This window comes from Falco biarmicus, chromosome 2 (assembly GCF_023638135.1).
Source record: "Falco biarmicus isolate bFalBia1 chromosome 2, bFalBia1.pri, whole genome shotgun sequence".
NCBI lineage: Eukaryota > Metazoa > Chordata > Aves > Falconiformes > Falconidae > Falco > Falco biarmicus.
Genome location: NC_079289.1, coordinates 61,421,569 through 61,446,979, shown reverse-complemented (window position 1 = coordinate 61,446,979; position 25,411 = coordinate 61,421,569). Strand labels below are relative to the sequence as shown.

Below are 25,411 nucleotides of genomic sequence, written 5' to 3'. Positions count from 1 at the left end.
ACTTTTTAAGAAAACATTTTAGGAAAGTAGTAACTGTTATTTTCTGCCCATTAATATGTGCAAATTTTAATTTTAGAGTTCATCAATTTGCATGGTGGTAAGAAAAAAGAAAAAGATTTCAGCTGACCTTTTTTGATAAAATTTTAACAGAATACCTATTAACATACAAAAACGCTTCAGGGTCAATTCCTATTAATTGTGGTAGCACTGATTTAATTTTTAAGTGTACGTAGGATGCTTTTCCCATACCTGCAACCCTATTTTTACCATAAACAAGTTGCTTCTTGACTACTTTTGTAAAAAAACATAATCACTCCCAGTCATTTTCATATTCATAGGGAAAAAGTGGTACTGCTAGATATATTAGTGTGTTTAAAGAAATTGTGTGTGGGGGGAGGGAACAGGAAAAGTTCTAGTTATTAATAAAATATGCAAAATATTCTGGATATAGAATTTCCACAGCCAGTACTTCATCCAAATAGTTTTTCAAAATCAAACAAGAATTAGGAATGCATAAAGTACTCATGCTAACTAGGAGTCACCAAGCCAAGCGGAAATACTCTACAGGGAGGCATGGCTGTCGCCCCGTTAAAGCCAAGGTGTCTGAGTCAACACCACAAGGGTGGCATCTCCATTTATTTAGGAACCAAAAATTAGAGTCCTGCCCTGAGGGCAGTGCCTACAGTAGCCTTTGAAGAACTGAGCATGGCTCATCCCTTTTGAAACACAGCTGCTGTGGGAGGGAGCATGTTATGCAACACCCAGGCAGTTACAGCATCTGCCAGTTTTTGTGCTCTAGCTCTCAAGATTAGCCGTTTCTTTTCTCATGATTATTTAGCAAAACTCAAAACCAGTCTTTTGAATAGACTTACATCCTGGGCAACTTGCTCCCCCCTTTCCAGAGTACCACAGTCCTTAGGGTTACAATCATGTTGCCTCCTGCATCTGAACATGTCTATTTTGTGTTTTGTGAAATCCGCTTGGTTTCAGCTGAGGAAGCAGAAGGGGACTCTGCCCCTAACTCCCTTCTCACACTCCTCCAGCCTAGACACTGGCCTGGTGATTAACATACTGTCATGGGAAGGAAGAGACATTGATATGAATGAGGACACACCTGAATCTAATTTTCTTGCTTGTCCAACTAGTCTAACCACAATGCTAACCACTGGATCATGAGCAACCTGGTTTGGAATAACACTGTCCATTGCTACTCTGGTTTGGGTGGGGTTTTTTTTGTTTTTTTAGGGTTTTTTTTAAAGGAAATACCCAAGTATTCACATTGGATCAGTCCCTCATGAGGCTCAGATGACACCTCAACTCGTTTCTGACTGGCTTAAGGCCCTAGCTACACATACCAAACACTACAATTGCTATGAAGTCTTTCAGATAAATCAGAATATGCCTACAGAATTAAAGTAGCTCTGCGATTGTGCAGCTGCTGAGGAAGATTGGTTGGATTTTTACTAATGTCTGTCTTCAATGAATCAAGTCTTAGGTCAGATATAAATACTTACATGTAATATTAAACCTGCATACTCCATATAGTATGAATAATTTTAAATAGATGTTTATTATTAGGAAAAGGCATATCAGTATGAATACACAGCCAGTAGATCAGTATCTCAAGTTACAATCAAAACTTGTATCCACTAGTTTTAATAGTATTCAAGAGCTTTTGTATAGGACCTAAATGGACTAGGCAATGTGAACAAAGCAAGTGAATGAACGTTCCTTTTCCTTTCTTCCAAGTAGATAGAAGAAAGTAGTCCAAACATTCAAAAAGTGGTAAGAGGATTTACATAAAAATTGTAAAATGTCCTGTGACATTTGATAATTAATGTAATTTAAAAATTCCCACATTGATCATTATTTGGAAATTTTATTTATTTTCTAAAACTAAATCCACATGGGAATGAAAACGGATATTGTTTTAAATTAATTAGATCATCATACATCCACACACTAGTCCTGATTACTGAAGCTGTGCCTTTTTTCATATACAAATTACAAAACACTTTCAACAGCATTCTGTATAGTATTGTTAATTTTCCAAGGATATGATTATCACTGGAACATATGGAAAGAGTATTTCAGCTAAAAACTATACTTATATGTACAGTCTACCCAGCCTTTCTCTATAGGTACAAAGTGAAAACCCTTCCCATTTATTTAATTTCTCATTGTACAAGGTTTCCTCTCCATTCTTGCAATTAAACAGGGTTTTTTGGTTTGGTTTTTGTTTGTTGGGTTGTTTTTTTTTCCCTTTTCAAAGGAGTCCTTTGCAGCAGCAGTTTTAATGACTTTCACTCAAGTTTTAGAAAAGATACTTCTCTTTCTGCCAACTGTTCCATGCTCCTGCCTTGCCTTCCTCACAGCTGTTCTGCCAATCTCCTAGATGCTTCATCTCCCTACCTCTGCATCTTAACAGCTCAGAACCCCAGAGCTTGCTAAAAGAGAAACAAAGCAGCTGACAGGGTACATATAAGCAAAACAAGCAACTTTGCCATTAGGTGTAACAAAAAAAAGTTACTAAGTAATAAGATTTCCACACCTGCATAGCTTCTGTGATCTATGTGACATAAATCACAGCACTGACTCGATCTTAAAAAAAACAAAACAAAACAAAAAAACAACCAAAACCACCAATCCTGTATACATAGTTTCTGACCTTATAATAAACTCAGGCTAAAATATCTACTTTGGAAGAACCAACACACATTTAAACTACCTTTTTTTTTTTTTAATACCTTTCAAAAACTTAGCTCTTTCTGTGCTACTCCTGCCTTCTTACTATTTTGATCCAGACTATGCCAGATGACAGTAAATTATATACCAAACGCCTTATCCTATTATGCTCTTGCTCTTTCTCTACTTACTCTCCAGACTCCTTCCATTTTAGACCTATTACAAACATCTTACATCCAGCTGTGCCACACTAACACAACCTGAAGTAATCCGCCTTTAATCTCCCAAGATTCCTCTTGACCTAGCTAATGACAAAAGCGATAGTGTAAGTGAAAGTATGTATGATCTGGAGATTATCAGAACACAGTATCTCCACAGAGCTACCCCCAAATGCCTACAGGTTGAGAGATTTCATGGGATGATAGTAGCCAAGGTAAAGAAGGGTAAGGTGCTTTAATTTTGCCATTTGGCTGTCAAATAAGGTGTTTTCCAACTCTAAGGAAACTGGTTTAAGCATCAAATTATGCGTTTTAATATACTGAGATATATTAAAATGGAGAAAAATAATGCAAAACCACAGGAGTGCATAGAAATAAAGTATGGCTACCAAATCATGAATAATACAGATTTACACGTGATTAAGAAAACTTTAAAATCAAATATTATTTAATCCAGAAAAAAATTACAATCAAGTACTGAAAATTTTACACAGGAACTGACATGGGAAATGACCACCATCTTTTTCAATTAACTGAAAGAAGAAATAAAGTTATTTAACAAAACAAGGTTCTTGAATTTAGAATTTATTAAAACTTCTTTTTGGTACTGTAATTTCATACCAATTGTAATTACACCTTGGAGTAAAAAAAACCCTAGTATTAATATTTTATTACTACTAAGCCAAGAAAAATAAGGTGATAGGATACAAAAAAACCTACCAAACTTCAAAGTAAAAAAGAAATCAGATAGAAATGTTCTACTAGTTTGTCAGCTCTCAGAAACATATTTTTTAAGAGGAAAAGGAGCTTCTTCTAGAAGTAACATAATTTAGTCCTCAGAAACAACAAAGTAAACAAACTAATGATCATAACCACTAAGCAGTAAAAATCTCATGCTCTTAATTCACGTTTTTTAAAAAAAAAAATATATGGAGCAAGACAATAATGGATTGGGGAAAATGATATCATTATACTCATAAATGAATTATCTCATAAAATATTGTATATTGCATTTTATAGCTGTGATGAATCAGTATTACTAAATAGGAATAGAATTCTGCAGTTCAAATTGCTATTTCCTCAGACAACCAAGGTGCTAAATATAGGTTCTGTTAATAGTCATTTACCAAGCAGAAAACTCATCTTATGGTGAATATTTTTAAAACTCATTTATACTTATAACTGACTGTAAGACAATTAGCGAAATCTCACCCACCCCTTTTTTTTTTTTTTTTCCTACATTCCAGTTCAGGTTTGGTACATTCAGTATGGGATGTGGTACTAACAAAACTATGTCAGAACTGTTAACCAGAACCTGTTGTATCATAGAATTTAAAAGCTCCAGTACGCAAGTGCAGCCAAGCTGCTGTAGAAATTGTGTTAGCTGGAAACTCACCTACCCAGTCTGGAGCTAGAAGGTATGATTGTCAACTTCTTTAGTTACCTGTTGCATGAACTTCCCTGGGGCTAGAGACAAACAAGTGCACCTAGGGTCTGTAACTCTGGAATTCCTGTCATGCAGGTTTCACAATGTCCATTACTCTGATGTTACTTGCAAAGTGGTCTGTCAGAAACATGCTTCAATTTTGTTTATTTTGTTTATTTCTGGTACTAATTACAATAAGTCTGAATTTTAAAATAAGAAAGTTGTCCAAGAAAAATAAGACAAGTTAGACGAACGAATTAGATGAAAAAACCTTTATATGAAACTAGATTTTGTCCACTGTCTAAAGGAACATTTTGGAAAGTGTACTTAAACTTATTAAAAACGCAGACCTATTAAAAAAAAAATTAAACCAGAAATCGTGAACGATATCAAGGAGAAAATTTCCACTGAAAATAAAGAGGAAGCTTAACTATCTATAGCTTGCACTAGTTCACCTAAGATCAAGAATAACATCAGTTCCAAGTTTTGTTATGGCACAAAAAGACTAATGATTGCTTGTGTGGCACAACTGGGATAAAAACCTTTGTACAGGGACAAAAAACCCTCATACAGGAACGCCTAATGAACCACTTGTTCATGTACTCTGCCTGACCTGAAGCTGCTTCCTTTGTCTACAAACCTGTTGTTAAAAAACAATAACGTGTACAGGTAAACTCACCCTATGGTAGTGCAAATACAGAGTCACTGTGCCACGTTAGAGATTAGGTACCATGAAACAGATCCCAGTGACAATGTGGTTCAACAGAACACTCCAAAAAACTAGTTTTCACAGTTTATTGGGGACTTTAATGGCTTTTCATAACTTCTTTAATCTGCAGTGATAATTCGCTCTGTCCTCTATATCAAAACAAAAAAATCAACAACCGAAAAGAAAAAAAGAAAAAAGCTTTAAAAAAACTTTAGTTAAAGAAAAATACGCTAATTCCTACTTTGTGGAGCACCGCGGCCGTGGATGCGGGGCCACCCCCACAGGCCGCAGCCGCCCGGACAGCGCGGCGCGGGGCACCGGCCGAGGGGCACCGGCCGAGGGGCACCGGCCGAGGGGCACCGGCCGAGGGGCACCGGCCGAGGGGCACCGGCCGGACGGGGCACCGGCCGGACGGGGCACCGGCCGGACGGGGCACCGGCCGGACGGGGCACCGGCCGGACGGGGCACTCCCGCGGGCAGCCCTTGCTACAGACATGGGCAGCCCACAAAACACCCACAGACGGCACTGCACCCACCGGCCTAGTCCTTACACGTTTCCCGCTCCTGGCCGCTTCCCCAAGCGACCTTCCGGGCTAGGTGGGCCTCCAAGTGCCTAAAGTCCCCCTTACCTTTCCCGCCTAAGTCCCCCTCACCGGGGGCTACGGGGCTGCCCTCACTGCGGCTGGGCCGAAGCACGACCGAACCTTACTGCACTACACTGCACTAACGGCAAACGTGCCTACAGCGCGGCAAAGACGCTACTGCTGCTGGGGACACTGGCGAGCAAAGCAGGTCCTCAACTACCAGCCGACCCCAAACAACCGCATCCTGACCCCCTGAACCGCCCCGAGACCAAATAACCTCCCCTAAACGCCTCCGCCACCGGCAACCGCTGCACGCCGAACGTACGCTGTACGCATGCGCGAAATAGAAGCGCCACCGAATGAGGCTTCCTCTCCGAGTGACGCTTGCCATTGGTTGCCGAAAATGAACGAGTGCTTTCGTGCTTCTCCGGTGTGACTCTAAAGTCTAAAGGCGGGGGGGCGGGGGGGGGGGGGAAAGAGGGAAGCAAACGGCTCGAACGCTGCGCAGTGCATTGTGGGGCGGAAGAGGAGAGTCACCGCTCTGCTAGGGCCGCCATCTTGCCTGCGTCCGGACTTGCTCCCGTTTTCGGGGCCTGCTCCTTCTGCTCGCAGCGCAAAGCGGTGGAAACGGAGAGGACGAGGGGCCCGCCCGAGCGGTGCCGATGCGTGTAGAGCCTCCTCGCACCTCTCTCGAGCGCCGCTAGCGAAGGGGGCGGGGGTGGTCGGGCGGTCGCTGGCGCGGCCTCTCCTTTCCTCTGCCGGGATGGGTCGGTCCCGCAGCCGTAGCTCGTCCCGCTCCAAGCACACCAAGAGCTCTAAGCACAACAAGAAGAACCGGAGCCGATCGCGATCCCGCTCCCGGGAGAAGGAGCGGGCGCGGAAGCGCTCTAAGTCCCGGGAGAGCAAACGGAACCGGCGCCGGGAGTCCCGGTCCCGGTCCCGCTCCAACACGGCACCCTCCTCCCGCCGCGACCGGGAGCGGGGAGCGCGATCGCGCCTCCTCCCCGCCCGATCGCATCGACATCTTCGGGCGCACGGTGAGCAAGCGCAGCAGCCTGGACGAGAAGCAGAAGCGGGAGGAGGAGGAGAAAAAAGCAGAGTTCGAGCGGCAGCGGAAAATGTGAGCCCCGGGCCTGGGCTGGGGGTTCGGGGGGCGGGGGTGGGGGGTGGGGGTGAGGGGAAGGGGGAGAGAAGGAGCCATGCTGTGCCCCGGGCGCCTTTCTCTCCGTGCCTTCCTCCTCCAGACAAGGGCAGCCTGCGGCTGAGGTAAAGGCGCTGAGGCCTAACTCCTGCCCGTTTTCCCGCCATCCTGCCCTCTCCTAAAGCCGGGCTCCCGCAGGTGCGTTGGGAGCCGCCCCCTCGGGACGCGAGCCTCCCGCACGCTGCCTGCCTCGCCGCCCGCTCTGCTCGCAGCCCTTGCGCCGCTGCTTTCCTGCGCTGCTTGTAAACTTCGCTCTGCGCAGGGGCCCTCCGCGCCCCGGTGGCTTTGTGCTGCACTGCCACACTGCCTGCCCCTCCCCTTCGTGGCGTGGAGCTGGTTATGCGTCGAGCGGAGGCATCTGGAATTGCTCGACTTAGGGTTTTAAGAAGTACCATGCAACGATTATATTAACACTGAGGGGTTTTTTTATTTTCTTGCCAAATGGGACAGTGAGATCCGGTGACTTGTTTTATTTGAAGCCTTTTCTTTTTTATGTTTTCATTGCGGGGAATGTGGTTATTTATAAAGTCTACAAAGATAGATAAATTCTGTTTTAATGAATGTTGGATGTGCATTAAGATGTTTAGCAATATTGTTAAGTTATGAAAGAGATCTTTATGCAGCAGAGAGAACAACGGTTTTAACACTTGTGATAAGAGAGATTCTTGCTCTTTGAATGTTGCCCTTGCTCCTTGGAGCGCTGAATCCAGAAGTAGCACTTGTTTGTATGTGTGAAGCCAAGCAGTTCTGTTAATTCTCAGGTGGACCTTTGAGTTTTATTTCAGCGATATTGTTCTAATGAAATACTAATTTCAGTTCAGAAGGCTTGATCACCACAAATTGTCACTTGAATTTTTGTTTCTCGATAACCTCCTTTGCTGACTTCAGAATTTGATAGTGATGTCATCAAAAACTTTCACAGTAACACAGACACCTGTGAAAATGTTGAAGGCTTTTTGTGTCATTGATCCTAATTTTGTGGTTTATAATTTTATTCAGTACCTAAATTAATAGAAGTGTTCCATACATATCTGTGATAAAGAACTGGAATGTGCTTAACAGTTTGAGAATACAGTGAGTGGTTTATCTTGGTATTCTAGAACTGTTTTAGTTCATATGTAAGTAATTTTTCTATACAGGTTTTGAAATTTTAAAATACTCATGAAGACTCTGTAGGAGGAATATGACATTTGAGTGACATTGGCAACAATAGTAAACTTTTTAAGGGAGAAACAGTATCAGAAAAGATTTGGTATAGAATTTTGATGCTTCTAGAATACACTTTAAATTTCAAAAAGGAAAAGCAATAAAAGTTAGAGTAGAAAACTGGTAGTTGAATAAGTCATGTGTAAATTGTGTTACATATGTTAACATATACTCGTGTTAGTGAAGGAAAGCAGTACTTTCTTGTTGACTGAATTAACTAGTGGATAATTCATATATTGAAAGTGACTTTCTTCTCATGTCTGTTAAAATCTTAATACATAGCCTAACTTCTGCTTTTTCCTATAATGCTAGTTTTCTATAAAGGCCTTGTGAATATAATGGTTCTTTTCCCTCAGAAGTCTGCTGAAATGTGAGCAGTTTGTTTTCTGGAGATTTTATAAAATTAGTCTTTCAGAAGTAAATGGAGCTTAATAAAAATACTTGTACATTAGTGAATTTATCTGTTTCTCTGGAGGTCAGGGTGGTAAATTTACACCTATATATAGGGTAGTCTTAAGTCCCTACCCTTTAAAAAAAAAAAAAAGGTTCATATAAACTACAGAACAAATGGTTGAGATTTATGTCTGTGTATTTGATTTTCTTGATAAACTCAAAGCCATCATATATATATATATATATTTGTAATATTGTCTTTGCCTGTGAATGTGAAAATATGTTTGCTTGGTTTAATTAAATTTGAATGGAATTTGTTGGGGTTAGGATTTAAACATGTGCAGGCACAGTGCTTTAATTTGAGTACATTGTCAGTTGCTGAGGATATTTGAAAACTTACTTCAGACATGAGTGTCAGGGGTATTTTTGTATGTATGTATTATCTTAATTCAGTTAGCTAACTTTTATTCCAGATTTCCCTGATGTTAGATGTAAAGCTAAAATAGTTGAATAAAACATGTGAACATGAGCCTTCTGAAGAATGATTTCTGTAGAACAGCCTCTTACCTACACTAAGCTTTATCAGTACAGGACAATGAGAGTACTCGCTGCTGAATAAATAGTCAGAAGAGGGAATAAAAACCTTTAAAAATAAAAGGGTATTTAGTATATAAAGGATGTTTAAGAATTTGTCCAGAGAGGATCATAGGTAGTGGCATGGCAGAGTCACAGTAACAGGATAAGGTTGATGCATTTTTCTGGATGGTGGTAGTGATCTAGGTTTTCATTTTGGTGGGGTTTGTTTGTTTGTTTTTCTGAAAAAAAATCACCTGAAGGTATTTTGTGTTGCTTCAGGAAAAGTGAATGCTGGCCTAATGTTCTACCAGCTAAGTTTCTTATCTCTTGAGGAACATAAGAAGGGTAATTGTCTTCTGGGGCTGAAAGTTGGTAAGTTGAGGGTTCCAGAACTTTGTACTGAAGGAGATAGACTGTCCGTTAGGTTCAGTACACTTTTGAAAAGAGGATACATGTACAATGGAAACTGGAAGCTTTTTCACCTCAATATTTCACATGTTTATCTAGATTAGTAATCCATATTTCATTATCTTCCTATTGCATATGTGCACATTATACACTGGGAAATCAAAATGTTAATAAATCCCGTAACATTTTTTTTTCTTTTTAAATTAGTTAGGTTTATGTCTCTCAATATAAATAAGGTAGGAAAATGGAAAAATTATGAAAATGACAGGATATTAAGATGTTACAACAGTAGTTGTTATTCTAAATCCTGGTTTCTGAGGCTGACGGGCCAGAAGATAAGTTTTTAAGACTGTTCTGTACTTCACAGAATACTTAAAATGAAAGTTCAGTTTCAAGGTTAAAAAGAACAATCTTCTTCCCAAAGCCCACAATAATTCTGTATAAATAGTACTATATGAAAAATAGCTATACAATATTTACTTTTATTGGTCTTTGGATATCCAGTTGCCATTTGTACTAGCAGTTACTACCTGAAAGATTTTTTTCTGATTTGGTAATAAACCTGCAAATTGACCTAATCTTTTTGTATCCTTTTTAGTGAAAACTTAAAACAATGATCAGGTTAAGTGATAATCCTGCTGCTAAATAAAAATAAAGACAAGATGACATTTGAAAGTATTTCCAAAATTCAGATCATGAAAAACTGTGAAGTTTACAGGGATTTGGTTAGTGCTTGGTATTGGTATATTTTATCTTTCTTGGATAATTACAGTAGCAACAGAGTGCTGCAATTAAGAGGTTAAGGACAGGTGAGGTACTTAAAATTTGATAAGGGAAATGATTGGATAACTAGATTAGAGATACAACACCTGGAATTCTTGTTAAAATTTTCAAATTACATATGTTACTACTTCTGTCTTCTATTTTAGTTATTAGAGATTAGTTTGATGCCTTTGAGGTGAGGGCTTTAGGACAAGATTTTACAAGAGATTATTGCTACATACAGCCTAAAAATGAGACCATTTAAATTCCTGAAGGGTAAAGGATAGCCAAAGTTTGGTGTGGTATTATTTTTTTTTCTTCTTTTTTTTTAACTTTTTTCTCCCCCCTCGCTCCCCCCCGCCCCCCCCCCCCCCCCCCCCCAAAAAAAAAGAAAAAAAAAAAGAAAAGAAAAGATCAAGAAGTAGTATGATAAGCTGTCTCCTTAAACTTAGTCCCTTGAGATGTGGAGAGATGCTAAATATGGTATGGTCTGAATGGGTTCCCTGCACTGGGAACACCGATTGCCTGAATATTCACTTTCTTTAAATGTAGGGCAAAACATTCTTTAAATATATATGATCTGTGTGTATAAGGTATAAAATATTAAAAGTGATTCAGTAGCGTGGCTGCTGCTGTGTACTTGAAAGAGTTTGTTTCAGTGCATTCATTGTTGATAGAAAAGTAATCCTTGTGTTTGCATTTTGTAGTCGTCAACAAGAAATTGAAGAGAAACTCATAGAGGAAGAAACTGCTCGAAGAGTGGAAGAGCTTGTGGCTAAACGTGTAGAAGAAGAGTTGGAGAAAAGGAAGGATGAGATTGAGCGAGAGGTTCTCCGCAGGGTGGAGGAGGCTAAGCGCATCATGGAAAAACAGTTGCTCGAAGAACTCGAGCGACAGCGACAAGCTGAACTTGCAGCACAAAAAGCCAGAGAGGTAACGCTCGGTCGTTTGGAAAGTAGAGACAGTCCATGGCAAAACTTTCAGTGTCGGTTTGTGCCTCCTGTTCGGTTCAGAAAGAGATGGAATACAGCAAATCTAATTCCCTTCTCGTATAAACTTGCATTGCTGCGAAACTTAATTTCTAGCCTATTCAGAGGAGCTCACTGATACTTAAACAGTTATTCTCCTAAAACCTGAACAAGGATACTTGATTTTTAATGGAACTGACCTACATATTTCAGAATTGTTTGAAACTTTTGCCATGGCTGCAGGATTTATCAGCGGTCCTTTCATTTTTGGGGAAGGGTATTGAAAATCTGTAATTATGTATCCTTCATTTGTTTCATTTTGTTTACCTAGACTGTAAGAGGCTTTTGCCTTCAGTCAGGCAAAAAGCAGGGTCCAGCAGTGAGCTGCAGTACCTGTCTAACAAATAGGTGTCTTAACTCTTTGTTTAAAATGAACATTTTCCTTGAGCATACATTGGACTAATTCTGGGACTTCGAGCATAAGCCCATCCATGTCTTCACGAAGGATCTATGTCCAAATCATGATATCCATTTTTAATAACTACTAACAACTCCTTTTTTTTCTCTAGAAGTTATAAAAGAGCAGGTTGCCCTTGTCTGAAGTCAAGCTGAACATGTGACTTGGGGTTGTTTTTTTTTTTGTTTGTTTTTGGTTTTTTTTGTTTGTTTGGTTTTGGTTTTTTTGGTTTTTTTTTTCATCAGCAGCTGGAGCAGAAGCTGAAAATGTCTTTCTGTGAGACAGTAACTTGCTACTAAAGGCTTTGATGCCTGCCTGCACCAATCATTCCAGGATCCAGAAATTTCAAGACAGACTTTAAACTGTAATGGAAATTTCTGCTAAATAATCATAAGTCTCAAATGCCTTTTTCAGTCTGTACCTCCTACATAATTTATTTTAAATTACTATTTTGATTGGCTTACAAAAGGAAAGACAGTAGCAATGAAGCTTTCTCCTCCATACTAAACATGACTTGTCTGTAACATAGCATCTTTAAAAAAAAAAAAAAGACAAAAAAAACCCCAAAACCGGAACAGTGAGTTACAACAAATATTAAGAGTATTAAATTACACTTGTTTTACAAATTCAAACCTTACCGTGAAAGAACTTAAGTTGAATTTAGATGTCTGTAGTCAGCGTACATTTCATATATAGAGGTTCTCATTTGATCAGATGGATGACTTTTTTTTTTTTTTTTTTTTTCCCTATTGTCAGTGTGATGTGGAGAAGTCCCATCAGTTTTTTATAATGCAGAATAAACTTCCATGCCTGGAGTGAGGTGTGCTAGCTAGTAGCTGGTTACTAGTCATAGTAAGAAGTTTTCTCTTCGTATGCTTGCTTTGTTCGTATTAACTTTTTTTTCTTACACAGACACAATCTCTGGCTAACTTTAAATCTTCCAAATATTAAAATAATTGGGATATATATTATGTGAACTGAAAAACCTCAAAAAACTTTCACGCAGTCTTCATATTTATGAGTTGCATAACAAAGTTCCATAAAATTCACCAAGAAAACAAGAATTACAAGGCTTTATTTCCTGATCTTGCCTTCCCTGGACTCCTGAATTTCAAGTTCAGACTGCAAATGACAGTTTCAGCTGTCTTAAAATTGTCAAAATACTGAATGTTTAGTCCATTCTCCCCATGAAAGAAGCCCATAGCTCCATGAAGTATGGATTACCATTTGTATTTTTCACTAACAGTAAATGTATTTTTCTTATTAATTGTTTGCCTTAGGAATGATTTACATATTTTTGTTCCTTCTTATCATAAACATCTGCATTCCTCAGCTCAGCCTTCCTTGTATGTTGTTTCTTTATAAATGGTTGAGCTGCTGATGCAGGTATTGCCAAGCTAACAGTACAAATCATTTTAAAGAGGAAGCTGGCGCGTATGGCAGCCGAGGAGCACACTCTGCAGGACACTGGACAAGACAGTAAATATTCAACTTTTAATGCTGATTAAAGGAGTATAGGTAAAGAATACGTAGGTATACTTAATTGGTGAGACAAACTATTCACTTTATTTATATTTTCTATATTACTTTTTAATTTGGTAAATACTATCCAGTTTTCGTAGTTGTCCTTGTTGATTTGTGTGATAATAAAATTCTAGTAATAAATTGTCAGGATTCTGTGATTAGGGAGGGTTTAGTTGGTTGCTGTTTGGACTGGGCGGGATGATTTAAATTGAGTACTAGAAACCAGTTTTAGTGGCTGCACAATTTACCGTTGTGAGACAAAATAGGTGGCTGTAAAGCTACCACTTTAAGTCAGTTCACAAAAGAATTCTGAGAAAGATTAGTGAACATACAGAAAGGGATGTTTTACTTTACTAACATCTTGCCCTGTCCTCCCCTTTAGGAAGAAGAGCGTGCAAAGCGTGAGGAACTAGAGCGAATACTAGAAGAGAATAATCGAAAAATTGCAGAAGCACAAGCTAAACTGGTATGTGGAGATGTAGTTAACTGTTCTGTAGGGGAATACAGGTCCCTCTGCCTGATTTGCAACATAATTAAAATAAACAGATGGACCCCTTTCTAGATTTTAACTTACCATTGCCAGTTATGTCAGTAGCGTTGCTTTCCTTCCCTTGACCATAGGAGACCAGATCCTTAGCCGTAATACTAGTCTAAAAAACTAGTTCAAGTGTAGTTAGTTCAGGGGAAGAAAACTGCCTTCAGAATTTTAAAAATACGTTTTTAACTATATCTCACAGGGAAGGTTGAAGTAAGTTTGCAAACTTGTTCAGCTTCTAGAACAGAAGTGACTAACTGTTTTGTTGAGCAGGACAAGTACAAACTGGATTTGAGAATAGTATAATGTTGATTTACAAGTGTTGAAAGGAATTTTCAGCATAAGCTTAAGATGTCTATGTTATGAAGGTCTAGCTTACGTTGGTCTCCAAGCCTATTTAAGCAGGTGCCGGCCTCATGAGAACTTTCAATATGTTTTAGCTGATTCTAATCATTAATGATAAGCCAAACTAAGCTTATTCTAAATCCCAATTAACTCTTACCGGTTTCAGTTACCCAAGTAGTTGCACGTTTTTCAGGTAAAGATGATGCTTCTTAAAACTGCTTGAACTATATCTGCTTTAGATCTCTTCCTGGTTTACCCTTTTCTCAACCCCCTATGGTGGAAATAAGACAAATAGAAAATTTAAAATATTAACTGACATAATGAACAAAATAAGCACCTTGTAAGACCACTGGAAGAGCTGTAAGAACCATAAGTCAGTGTAAGGATTGACTTACTCAAGATCAAGTAAAGATTGTTCTGAATTAGGAGGGAGTTTTAGATGGGTTTTGGAGTGGGGAGACCTGTTTGGCGGTCTGTTACTTCACTGTATTGTGCTTTCATCTGACACATGGCAGGTGTCGGGGGAATATCTCTATATGTACACTGACTTCTTTAATTAAAATGTAATATGTTGTTTGCTAGGTAATGCTGAAAAACATTGCAAGTAAGCACTCAAGATTTCAATACATTAGCTGTAGACAGTTTTCAGTGTTTCTCCTAAACTCCATTCAAGTAGCCATTTTATAAATAGTTTCACTGAAACCAGCTATGGCATCTAGCTCGGGTAGAACTGCTTACATACCTGTGCAGGACTGGACCTGTTTGGACATTAATATGGACTTGTAAGTGGCTTTTATGACTACAAAATATGCTGGCCTAAATTCTACCATTTTCATGTATAGGCTGAAGAACAATTGAAAATTGTTGAAGAACAAAGAAAGATTCATGAGGAGAGGATGAAACTAGAACAAGAGAGACAACGTCAGCAAAAAGAAGAGCAAAAAATGATCCTGGGCAAAGGAAAGTCTAGGCCAAAACTGTCCTTCTCACTAAAAAGCCAGGATTAAATTGCAACTCTGAACTCTTAAAAGAAACAAACAAAAAACCCAACAAAAAAGGAAAACAAAAAAAAACTTTGTATGGTAGCTTCATGTTGAAGTGTTGGTTGGTTTGGGTTTTTTTTGTTCTTTTTGGTTTTTTTCCTCTTTTATTTTTTTCCCCTCTCTTTTTTTGGTTTTGTTTTTTTTTTTGTCTTTTGAAAGTCTGGAAAGTTAGCTTGTTCTAATAGGGGCTGTGCTCTGCAATTCTTAAATATTTTTTTTTTTAAAACTTCCATTAAGTTAAACCCTTATCAGATCATTGTTGCCTTTTAGAGGGTAATCTGTTCTCATCAATTTTCTTTCTGTGGTAGTGGTCTGAAGCAGATCAGGTCACTTTGTGAATTGTGGATGATCTGATAAGGTTTTACTGACCTACTCATCAGAGTTTGACTCTGATAATTGACAGAACTTTATACTGGGTATTGCTGACTTTTAATATTTTTATTTTTTTTTAAGTCAGTAAATACATGAGTAAATTGCCATAGTATTACTGGACCTCTGTGGTTTATTGTTAAATCAGTGTCCTATGATACTGTCACATTGTTGCGCTTGATGTTCCTGATACAGGTAAGGAAATAGTTTGTCATACCTGCTATGAATACATAGAGGGAGTTCAGTATTGTCTCTGTTAGATTTGTTTTTATTACATTGACAGCATTCAACCAGCGTTCCCCATTGTGTAAATAAACCAATTTGCTGAATAAAGTGAAAGTCTTAAATTCATATGTTTAAGTAAATTTTTTTAGTACACTTCTATAACAGCCGAGTGACAATTTACATTGTTAAATTCGAGACTATAGTGGTATTTTTTTTTTATTTTGCTTTAAACTGTTGTGGCTTCTCCTGTTTATAATGCAAAATTACACACAGTAAAAAAAAAAAAAAATCCCTGCAGTTGTGAATGTTTTTGATGGCTGCTGCTGCTGTTTTCATGAATGTTGGTTTTTATTCTGACAGAGACTTATTTCAGCTGTAGTATCACGCTTAAACAGCTGTTTGGCTTACTGCACCCGGACCAGTACTTCAATATCTAATCCCCTCCAGTTCACCTCATAATGCAGTATATTGTATAAGTTAACATCATTACCATATAATGAATCTGATGGGTCCTAAAGGATTTAAAAATGGAAGTTTTTTTTTTCCCAAAGAACTGGACTGGCTAGCATACTTGAAGTGAAAAACAGAAAGTGAGATTCTGTTGAAATACACTGTTTTATCCAGAAGGCAACTGTTACTCATATACAGATCTTGAACGTTATCCATTTATATATACAGGTTTTATTTTGAAAAATGAGAAACTACAGATTGAAAACCATATATAAACTCCCCTTTTGGTATATAATTCTTCTACCAAAACCTGGTTACTATAGCTTGTCCAGTTCTAAAACTTTCTTTTTCCTATTGGTGTGCAACATCTGTAGTAACCATAAAACAAAAACTACCAGTAGTTGTCTGAGCATTTGAATATCACTGGGCAAAGTTGGAAATCATTCCTGATGTTCCCAAAGGATCTGTTTCTGTAGATTTGGCAAGTTAAATGTGGGAGCAAGTTGCATGTGCCACTGAAAGCAGTATTCAGCGTGCTTTGTATGAAACCTGGGCTTGGGGGCAGATTGATGTGTATCGCTTTGTCCAGTATGTCAAGAAAAATGTGAAGACAGTAAAATACCTACACTATTACTGTACTTAATTTGTCTATATCTTGTATTACAAAAGAAGGTTGAAGGTTGCTTAATGCATAAAAACAAAATTCAAAGCCAAATAAATCATGTACATGACCTGTTGGCAGGAGCAGGCTGTATTTAAAGCTCAACTGATACCTGTATTTCTCAAACAGAAAACATCCCCTTTTCCCTTATGAGAAACAAGCTATTAAAAGTCAATACTCAAAACAGACCTATGCATTTTTGTTTCCTCTCCTCTTCCAGAAGCAAGACACTTAAGTTCTCATATGTGCAGCTGTTGTACCAAAGCATTTTGTCCTACACTGCTAATTTGATGCTAATTAGTAGCATTTGTTCCTTACAGTTAACATTGCGTAGGCTTAGACTTGAGAGGCTATTTTCAGTCACACCTTCAGGACTACTGTGTGGACAAAATGTCCAGTCACAGTTAGGGTTGCCTTTTTTCCATTCTAAACTTGCTGCCTGTGTTTCTTTCCCCCAACCCTCAAAAAAGGGAAACCAGATACGTATTTCTATTTTTCTGTTGAGGCAGAATTTCAGTTGGTAGAAACTACTGTTCTAAAGCATTCTGTATTTCATAGGGAGGTCTCGTAGACCTGGTGTGGGCGGACATCATGTTTGCATTATTCTGGGGTTTTCTTTTTTAAAATGGAGGGCCTCAGGGATACGCTTGATTTCTAGGAAAATAAAGGTGGACACAGTTTGGGTAGGGGGTAAATTGACTTTTGATGATAAGAGCTCAAGATATTCTTGTATTCCCTTAAAACTTGATACCTGTCTGATGCAAAGTAGGTTAGAACGTAGACCAGCATTTGCATAGTGATTTAACTGAGTGTGAGCTGTGTGTGAGTTTGCATCAGGATATGAACCTACCTAGAGAAATTGCTGTTAAAAATTGTGTTGGGTGTTTAATTTTTCTTCCATTATAGTTAAAAGTTTCAATTTCAAATTTTGGTTAGGCAGTTTTTTGGTTTGTTCTGGCTTTTTGCAAGGAGGTGGGGGTTTTTTTCTTCCCCCTTCCCCCTGCCCCCAGGAGGCATTTTTTGTTACCACCTATCTTGCACAGCATTCATTTCCCTTACATGATGACAGAAGAGATCTTAGTTTTCCCAAACCCTGTTCATAAATGTCCTGGAGAATTGTTCTAATGCTGAACAATGCATCTATCCAGCAGAGGCAGGAGAGAGTGGGAGTGCAGCAGAATCCTAGCAGTGTGCTGTTACTTTGGAGATTTGTTAAACCGCCCTTTGAACTTCCCATGTTTGCTATCATCATTTGTCCAAGCACAAGCAGAAAGCTGACTGCTGTGAAATGTGCTGGAGAGCTGGTGTCCTTGAAGCTTAGCAAAGCAGAGACGATTAGGTTGGCGAAGATGTCTAAGCTGCCAAGCAACTGCATACCTACGTACAGGCGGATATGTCAGTATTACCTTACTGAAGTATCACTACTTCATCCGCTCCTATCTTGTCTTGAAAAAGAAGGATCTTCATTGTCTCTGTTCTCTTAAGCTTTGTGTCGCCTCATACACCTCACCATGCCTATTGCCCTTGCTGACCCAAAGATTATAAACTCCTCTTTCCAGTGCTACTAACATGCCCTCTTACGATCCTTTTGAGCTTCTGTGCCATTTTTTGCATGTATACTGAAGGTGTTGGTTGTGATTCACTCACTGTGTGAGGTGTCTCAAACATCTTCAGAGTATTTGGGGATGTGTCATCCCTTTGGCAAGCAGGAGAAGAAGGATGAGCGCTGTGACCGCAGGGTCTCGGCTCAGTGCAAGCTCACATGAAAATCAGGTTGATAAACACTTTTCAGTTTGCGTTACAGAGGTAACATTTCAGGAGAGAACTGTGGAGCTGCCTGTCTGCCTACGGCTCATTCCAAGACAGGAGAACCTGGTCAAAGTGCCCAGGCTGGTGCAGTTTCAGACCAACAGGCCTGTCCGGCTGGAGCTGCACCATAGCTTTTGCACATCTCTGTTCCGTTTTCATGCTAGTACTACCAAATGCGTGTGTTCTGGGTTATCCCCCTCTTCCCAACGCACTGTTCTGTTAGCCAGCTGAAGAGTGCTGAGCCTCTGTTGACATTTCCACAGGGAACAACCTGGTCAGCTCTGCTGCACAAGGGGACGTAAACCCTTAGAAAAGGCTGGTCATATAGAAGTTTGATCCCTGGTCTTGTTTCCCACACCACATATCTCATCGCAGACCACAACATAATGTAAGATTTTTGTTTTCTCAGGGTAATACTGGGAACCAGTGTAAAAATAAGTCATAAACAGAGAAGTAAAATGTATGGTTAGGACGTTCCCACTTCTTTTCTGATTTTTATTACAAGGCTGCTTGAATTCTGTGGCTGTATTTAGGAACAACCAAGCTCATTTTCTAAAGAAGCTATGGTTAACCAAGATTGCGGTTATAAAACAGACATGGAGAAGGCAAATTAACATCTACATATATACTCGCTCTACAGTAAATGCAGAAAATGTATTGTTACGGTGTGAATGAGATTTTAGGAGCTGTTTCAAGTATCCAGCATGTTTGTATAAACAGTAAACAATCCACTTAAATCAGTAAGTGTTAATCATGCCATCATTTGTCTTTATTAAATTTAGCAGTAATTCTATAATCTCTTCAACTTTCAAAATGGTAGATTTTCAAGTAATGCTGAGTGATGGTAAGCTGTTCCACTTAAAATATTTCACGTCCCGTGTATTCTCACTGCCGATGTTCAGACTGATGTTTAAGAGAATCAGGGATTGTGGGCCCGATCCTGATCCCATTCAGACGAGGTGCCTTTTTGTTACAGATTTCGCAGGATCAGAGCCAATGCCTATGTAATTATTGCCCAGATCACTGTCGGAAAGAAGCCGAAAGGGAGTTATTCAGCAGTAAACCCGATTTTTGCTCTCAAGCTGGCTGAGGTGCAGGAAATAAAGGTTTAAGCAGTGCAAATGGCAGATTCCAGGTTTTTCCCTGAAGGATGAGGGAAAAGCAGGTCTCACCTGCTCGCCGGGCTTGCGGATCCGTCCATCCGTCCGTCCTCCGGTCGGGGCGGCCCGGGCGCGGGGGGACGGGGCGCCGCTGGCCGGGAGCGGCAGCGTTTCCTCCCCCCGAAGCCGGTCCCCTGCGAGGTGTCCGCCAGGGAGCCGCGTTCCCCGCGCAGCCCGGAGTATCTGCGGGGCCTCCTGCCAAACAGCCCCGGAGAGCCGCTGCGGCGGCCGGAGCCCGCTGCTAACTTCCTCACCTCTGTGAGCTTTTTGGCTTTTAAACCCCGGTCCCCAGCCCGCACTTTCACGTTTTCTCCGTGTCCGAGGCGATTCCTGCTGCTCCTCGGAAGCGAGGCGGGAGAGTCGGAGGCCGATGCGGCGGCGGGTCGGGGACAGGGATGGGGAGGGAGTGCGGCTGCACCGCGGCTGCCCAGGGGCTCCGAGCGCCGCCTGCCGCCCCCGCCCCCGCCCCGCCCGGCCCGGCCCCGCTCGGACCCGCAGGTTGCTCCGCGGCGCGCAAGGCGCCCGCCGCCCCGACCCGGCCGCGGGGATCGGCCCTTCGGGCAGAAAGGGCGACCCGAGTGGAGCAGCAGTCGAGCCCGCATTTCCCTAGATATCTTAACCTTTGTTGCTTGGCTGAGCTCGGAGATAAGTTCCCGGTTGTTCTCCAGGTTCTTACTTACAAGTGATTTTTATACACCTTCCCCGTGCATCACCAGGATGCTGGGGAGTAGAGTAAAACAGCTGTATTTACCTAAAATGATTAGCCGCTGGACAATAGAAGTGGAGTGATATATTTAGCTACAGGAGGATATTTTCAGACAATACCAGGGCTCTTCATTTCCTCTGGTTTACTTAAAGCAAGGATACGGGGAGTTAGAGGTCACAGTTTACTCACAGCTTTTACAAAACACCGCTCGTAACCTTTTGCTTCAAAACAAACAGAAGCAGCAGCATCAAAAAATTGAGGTAAACCTATCTTACACGTCTAAGAGCATTTATCAGGCTTAGTGTTTACATTGGCTCACGACTGGATACACACCACACATTTGTTTAAAAGTTCAATAATTAAGTACTTTCCTCCCCTCACTGGCGAAGCCCTCCTTTGATGCCCCTCGATGCGCATAGATACCCAGTCTCTGTCTCCCGCTCGAGTGCTAAGTTTCCGTCCCGGGAATCAGATCCTTTCCCACCAAATTGCGTCGCCGGATCTGCAATTCCTTCCTCACTGCAAATTAAATTTAATTAAGCAGTTTACTTAAAGCGTATTCGATGTTTTGTGTGAAAAGCAAACTGATTTCTTTGTTTCCCTGAGTGGTAGTTTTCATTAGAGAAGCTACCCAACACAATTAACACAAAATCTATGGGGCATCGAGCGCGCCTCAAACCTCCTCTCCCCTCTGTTGGGAGCGGGAGGAGCGTCTGTGCCAGGCGGGGCGAGGGGGGCTGAAACACCAGTTTAGTTAAAAACAGGGGGGAAAGCCAATATTTTTCTTCCAAATGGATCAGGGACATAAATTGCAGTGCCAGTCGTTTTCCTTATAAGGGCTTCTCCGCATTCGTCTAAAAGCTGAACGAGCAGCACCACTAACCCGATTTTTAAGTAAGTGCCCATATTTCTTAGGGAATAAAATGATGCGAAATGGGCTCTTTATTACGGTCTTGCCTAGCATGCTCTTCGCGTGCCTTAACTAGAAGGTAGGGAAATGGCAGAAAGAGCGCCGTAATTTCCCGGGATTTAATTTTTAATCCTTTCTGCAGATACTATTTTGGCAAGAAATCCCTGCTAGAAGAAATTCGGTAACCCCCTTCATTTTACGGGAGCGACTGTGACACGACACAGCCGGCGCTCAGCCGCGGCGCAGCTCCGGGCGCGGACCGTTGGCTTGTGCCGCCTCCCCGGCCCGGTGCCACCGCCCGCGGCAGCGGCACCGGCGCCTTACGTCGTATCGGCCGGCCCGTTTGGCGGGATAGCCGCGTAGGCGCCGGGCAGGGCAGGACCCGCGGCAGCCGCGGCCGGGGGGGGACAGCCGAGGTGGACCGCTGTCCCCTGCGGAGGGCTGGCGCTGGCCGCTAGTGGGAGCTGTGGCCCCGTGGAAGCGCCGCGGCGCGCCGGGCACCGAGCGCGGCGGCGGCCGCACCCGCGGGGGCTGCGGCGCCCCCCCCACTCCGGCGCCCTCCACACTGCCGAGAGGCCCTCCGGAGCCGCTGGGGAGGGAAGCGTCTCCAGCGCTGCCCGCGGGCAGCTCCCTCTGCCCAGGAATTAATAATAAAATTAATTAGAAGGGCCAGGTGTCGGCGAGATACGTGGGGTCTGAAAAAGAACTGGATCCGACCCCCTCCCACCCCCGCGAGGGCGGAAGGGAGGGAAGAGGCGCTGAGCCATCCCCAGGGAAAGGCGAGGGAGCCCATCCCCGGCCTGAGCGCCGCCAGCTGCCGCTGCTCCGCGCCCCTCTGCGGGGGCTCCCCGTGCCCGACTCCTCTTTGCGGCGGGACGGCCCGCGGCTTCTTGTTGCGCAACCAGACAAACCTGGGAAGCTCGGAGACCCCGTGGAAAGGGTCAGTCGGGACCGAGCGTGGGAGAACCCCCTGCCCCCCCTTCACCCGGCGGGGCACCCGCAGAAAGTTGAGCGGGGAGCTCCTCGCCAGCGGAGGGCCGGCCCGCACCGTCCTTGCGCAGCGGCGCGGAGGTGGCCGCTGCCGCGGAGCGCGCTCTGCGCGGGGGCAGCGGGGAGGGTGCGGGGAGCCCCGCACCCCCCGGCCCCGCCGCTGCCCCCCGCTCTTGAAAGAGCGGCACGCTCGAAAAACGCTTAGTTTTAGCAGACACAGATTTTGGGGGTTTAACTAATTTCACGTTATTCCGCCCCCCTCCCGCACAGCCCCTGCGTGACTAAGAGCGAGCGCGCCGTGCCCTCGCCCGGCGGCGGCCGCCCGCGGCGCGGCGGGGCCGGGGCTGGGGGTGTTACCTGCCGGCCCTGCTCGGCCGGGCTCGGCGCGGCCCCGCCCGCCGCCGCGGCGGTAAGTGACACGCGCAGCGCCCAACCAGCGCGGCGGCCCGGCGGCGGCCCTATGAGCGGCGGCGGCGGGGCGGCGGGGCCGCGCTTATATGGCTACGGCGGCGCGCTGCCGCCGGCCGCGCTCCTGCGCCGGGGACTCGCCGCGGCGGCAGCAGCGGGAGGGGCATCATCGTCGGCATCGCGGGTTGACGGCGCCGCGGTGGGAACGGCCGCGGCTGGCGCCGCTTTGCCTTCCCTCTCCTGCGCGCTGGGCTGCGCGGCGGCGCAAGTCCCACGCCCGGTTCTCCTCCTCCTGCCGCCGCCGCGCGCACTGCGGATCGCTCAACGGGAGAGTGAGGGACGTTTTGACGCTGCGACCACCCCCCTCCGCCCCCGTTTTGTGTTTGTGTTGGGTTTTTTAATTTATTTTAAAATTTTTTTTCTCCCCCTCTTTCTTCGCCTGCTCCGCTCCGGGGTCTTTGCCAGCGACAAGGACAGCAGCGCCCCTGGGGAAGCCGGAGCCTTGCGGATGCGCCTCCCCGGGACCGGGGGCGCTGACTCTCGGAGTGGATTTATTGACTCGCGGTTGCTTCCGAGCTCCCCCAAACAGCCCGGGCTGGTGCCTGTGCGGATTGCAAACTGCAGGGAGCAGTGAGAGACACGCAGGAGGAGCCTCCTGCCGAAGCTGTGTCCCTTTCCCCCGACCCCTTTATTTCTCTCACCACCATTTATTTTACCTTTTTTTTTAAAACTCATTTTCACGCGAGCCGTAGACACTGTGAACGTGTATGGCGCACTGGATCCAGATGGGAGTTGGCAATTTGAGTGGTATCTTCCAAGGCAGCCAGGAGACCCCCAGTAAGAGGAAGGACTGAGGCGTTTGCATTTTTTTGTTATTGCTGTTGTTACTTCGGAGGTAGCTTGGATCTTACCTCGCAGGAGAATTTCCTATATGCGAGTGGCGTACATGACTCAGTAGATCTGCTTGCAGCTCTCACCGAGTGCATCGTCGACCCTTCGCGTGTGATTTTTAATTTTTTTTTTTTTTTTCATCTTCCGTATCAGTCGTCCCGGCTGTTGGGATACCGGGCACCCACTTCGCTGTCGCTGCTCAGGTGCGGGGGAGCCGCACGGCGGAGTTGGCGAGGCTCCGGGGAGGAACTCGGTGCCGCCTGCGACCATGGCAGCGCGGAGGCGAGACGCCTCCGCCTGGAAGTACTGTTGGGGAGTCGCGATGGTTTTATGCAGAACTGCGCTGGCGAGGTCCATCGTTTTAGACCCCATATATTGGAATTCCTCCAACCCCAAGTAAGTTTCCATCCCGCTCCCGCCCGCCGCCTCCCCCGGGGGCTGGCGCTGCCCTTCGCGGCGGTGCGCGGGGTGGGGGGTGGGGGGGCGAGCGGTGCCTGGCCGCCGGCGGGGACGGGGCGGGGGGCACACGGTGAGCGGCGGCCGCCGGCGTCTTCGGCCTGGGCTGGCGGCGGGATCCGGCCCTCCCCGGGGTGGGCAGCCCGTGTCGCGGCGGAGCTGCGCCGCCGCCGTGTGCCCCCGGCGGGAGGGTCCCGGGAGGGAGGGGGAGCGGCGGCGGGACGGGACGGGGCGGTGGAGTGGGAGCGGGGCGGCGGCAGCGGGCTGCAACCTGCGGGCGGGGCCCGGGCTCCTCTGCCGCGGGGCCGCCGCCTCCCCGGGGCCGGAGCAGCGGCAGAGCCGGGCCGGGCTGGGCTGCCGGGAAGGGGTGATACTCTTCAGCTTCTCCGTCTGCAGATGCAAACTCATCCCATTGACTCCAGCGAAGTTACATCTGCTTGTAACAGGGCTAAATTTGGTTGTGGAGTTGATGGTATCGAGGCACATGTCAGTGAGTAATGAACTAAGTATTACCCATCACACAACCATTTAGTGTCATGCTTCATTAACAAACCCAGGCAACAAAGTACATGCGTTCCCAGGACTTCACTACCAAAGCACGCTCTTAAATAGAGGCATATCCTTTAAAAAAAACCCAACTTCCTAAACCTATATATACAGTTACTGCTGCTGGGATGACGAAATTTTGGGGAAGTGGACCCCCTTTTTAAAGGGAAACCTGAGGCAGTGATGAAAACCTAATTCTACTTCTCTTTTTGTCCCCTTTTGTTTTTGACAAGCGAAATAAGTTGGCCTTACGCAGTTGTGAAATCCTTTGAACTTTTGTGATTAAACCTACTGGTTTAGAAAAAGAAAGATCACGATAGGAAGAAACAGTCTGTAATGAGTTCAGGGAGTTCAGCACCGGAAATGGGTTAAAACAATTTATTGTAATTCGTGCTATATCTTCAGTTCTATGTACGTAAAAGCAAACCATATGCATTCTGTTAATTGGATTTGGAATGTCCCATTAAATCCAGTAAGTACACATCTTGTGTTCCCAGGGGACTTTTTAGAGGAAATGTTAGGTGGTGATGAGATGAGGACGAACGGAGTATTTCCTGGATCAGGGATTAATTCTGTGTAGGTGGCAGGATCTCCGGGAGTCTGCTGAAGGTTTCAAAGTTTGATTCAGGAGCAGCGTCTCAAGTTTATCAAGTAGCCTTGCGTTACATTAGTCATTACCTACTGTTGTTTCCATTGAAGGAGAAGCGCGCTGCAGATTTCTGCCAGTATTTTTCAATAATGGGCATATTTGCTGTATCTCTCTCCTTCCCAGAAAAGTTTTCTGATATTT

General features: G+C 43.8%; 2 protein-coding genes and 1 long non-coding RNA gene across 3 annotated transcripts in view; 2 read left to right on the top strand and 1 right to left on the bottom strand.

The window, feature by feature from the left end:
• Positions 1-6,118: 6,118 nt before the first annotated feature.
• On the top strand, positions 6,119-15,760 carry ARGLU1 (arginine and glutamate rich 1). Its single transcript, XM_056328303.1, is given in 5 exon segments — positions 6,119-6,604; positions 6,606-6,742; positions 10,876-11,101; positions 13,500-13,583; positions 14,840-15,760. Coding segments are annotated over 5 exon segments (831 nt in total). The 5' UTR covers positions 6,119-6,385; the 3' UTR covers positions 15,005-15,760.
• LOC130144504 (uncharacterized) lies at positions 15,125-20,198 on the bottom strand. Its single transcript, XR_008820150.1, has 2 exons — positions 19,727-20,198; positions 15,125-19,577 (listed from the first exon to the last, which is right to left on the bottom strand). It is a non-coding gene; the product is annotated as an uncharacterized LOC130144504 (long non-coding RNA).
• Positions 20,199-22,833: 2,635 nt separating this feature from the next.
• The window catches only part of EFNB2 (ephrin B2), a 46,124-nt gene continuing 43,546 nt past the window's right edge, over positions 22,834-25,411 (top strand). The window contains exon 1 of the mRNA XM_056329437.1: positions 22,834-24,015. Coding sequence (XP_056185412.1) covers positions 23,888-24,015 — 128 coding nt within the window. The 5' untranslated portion in view covers positions 22,834-23,887. The remainder of the gene's footprint in view (positions 24,016-25,411) is intronic.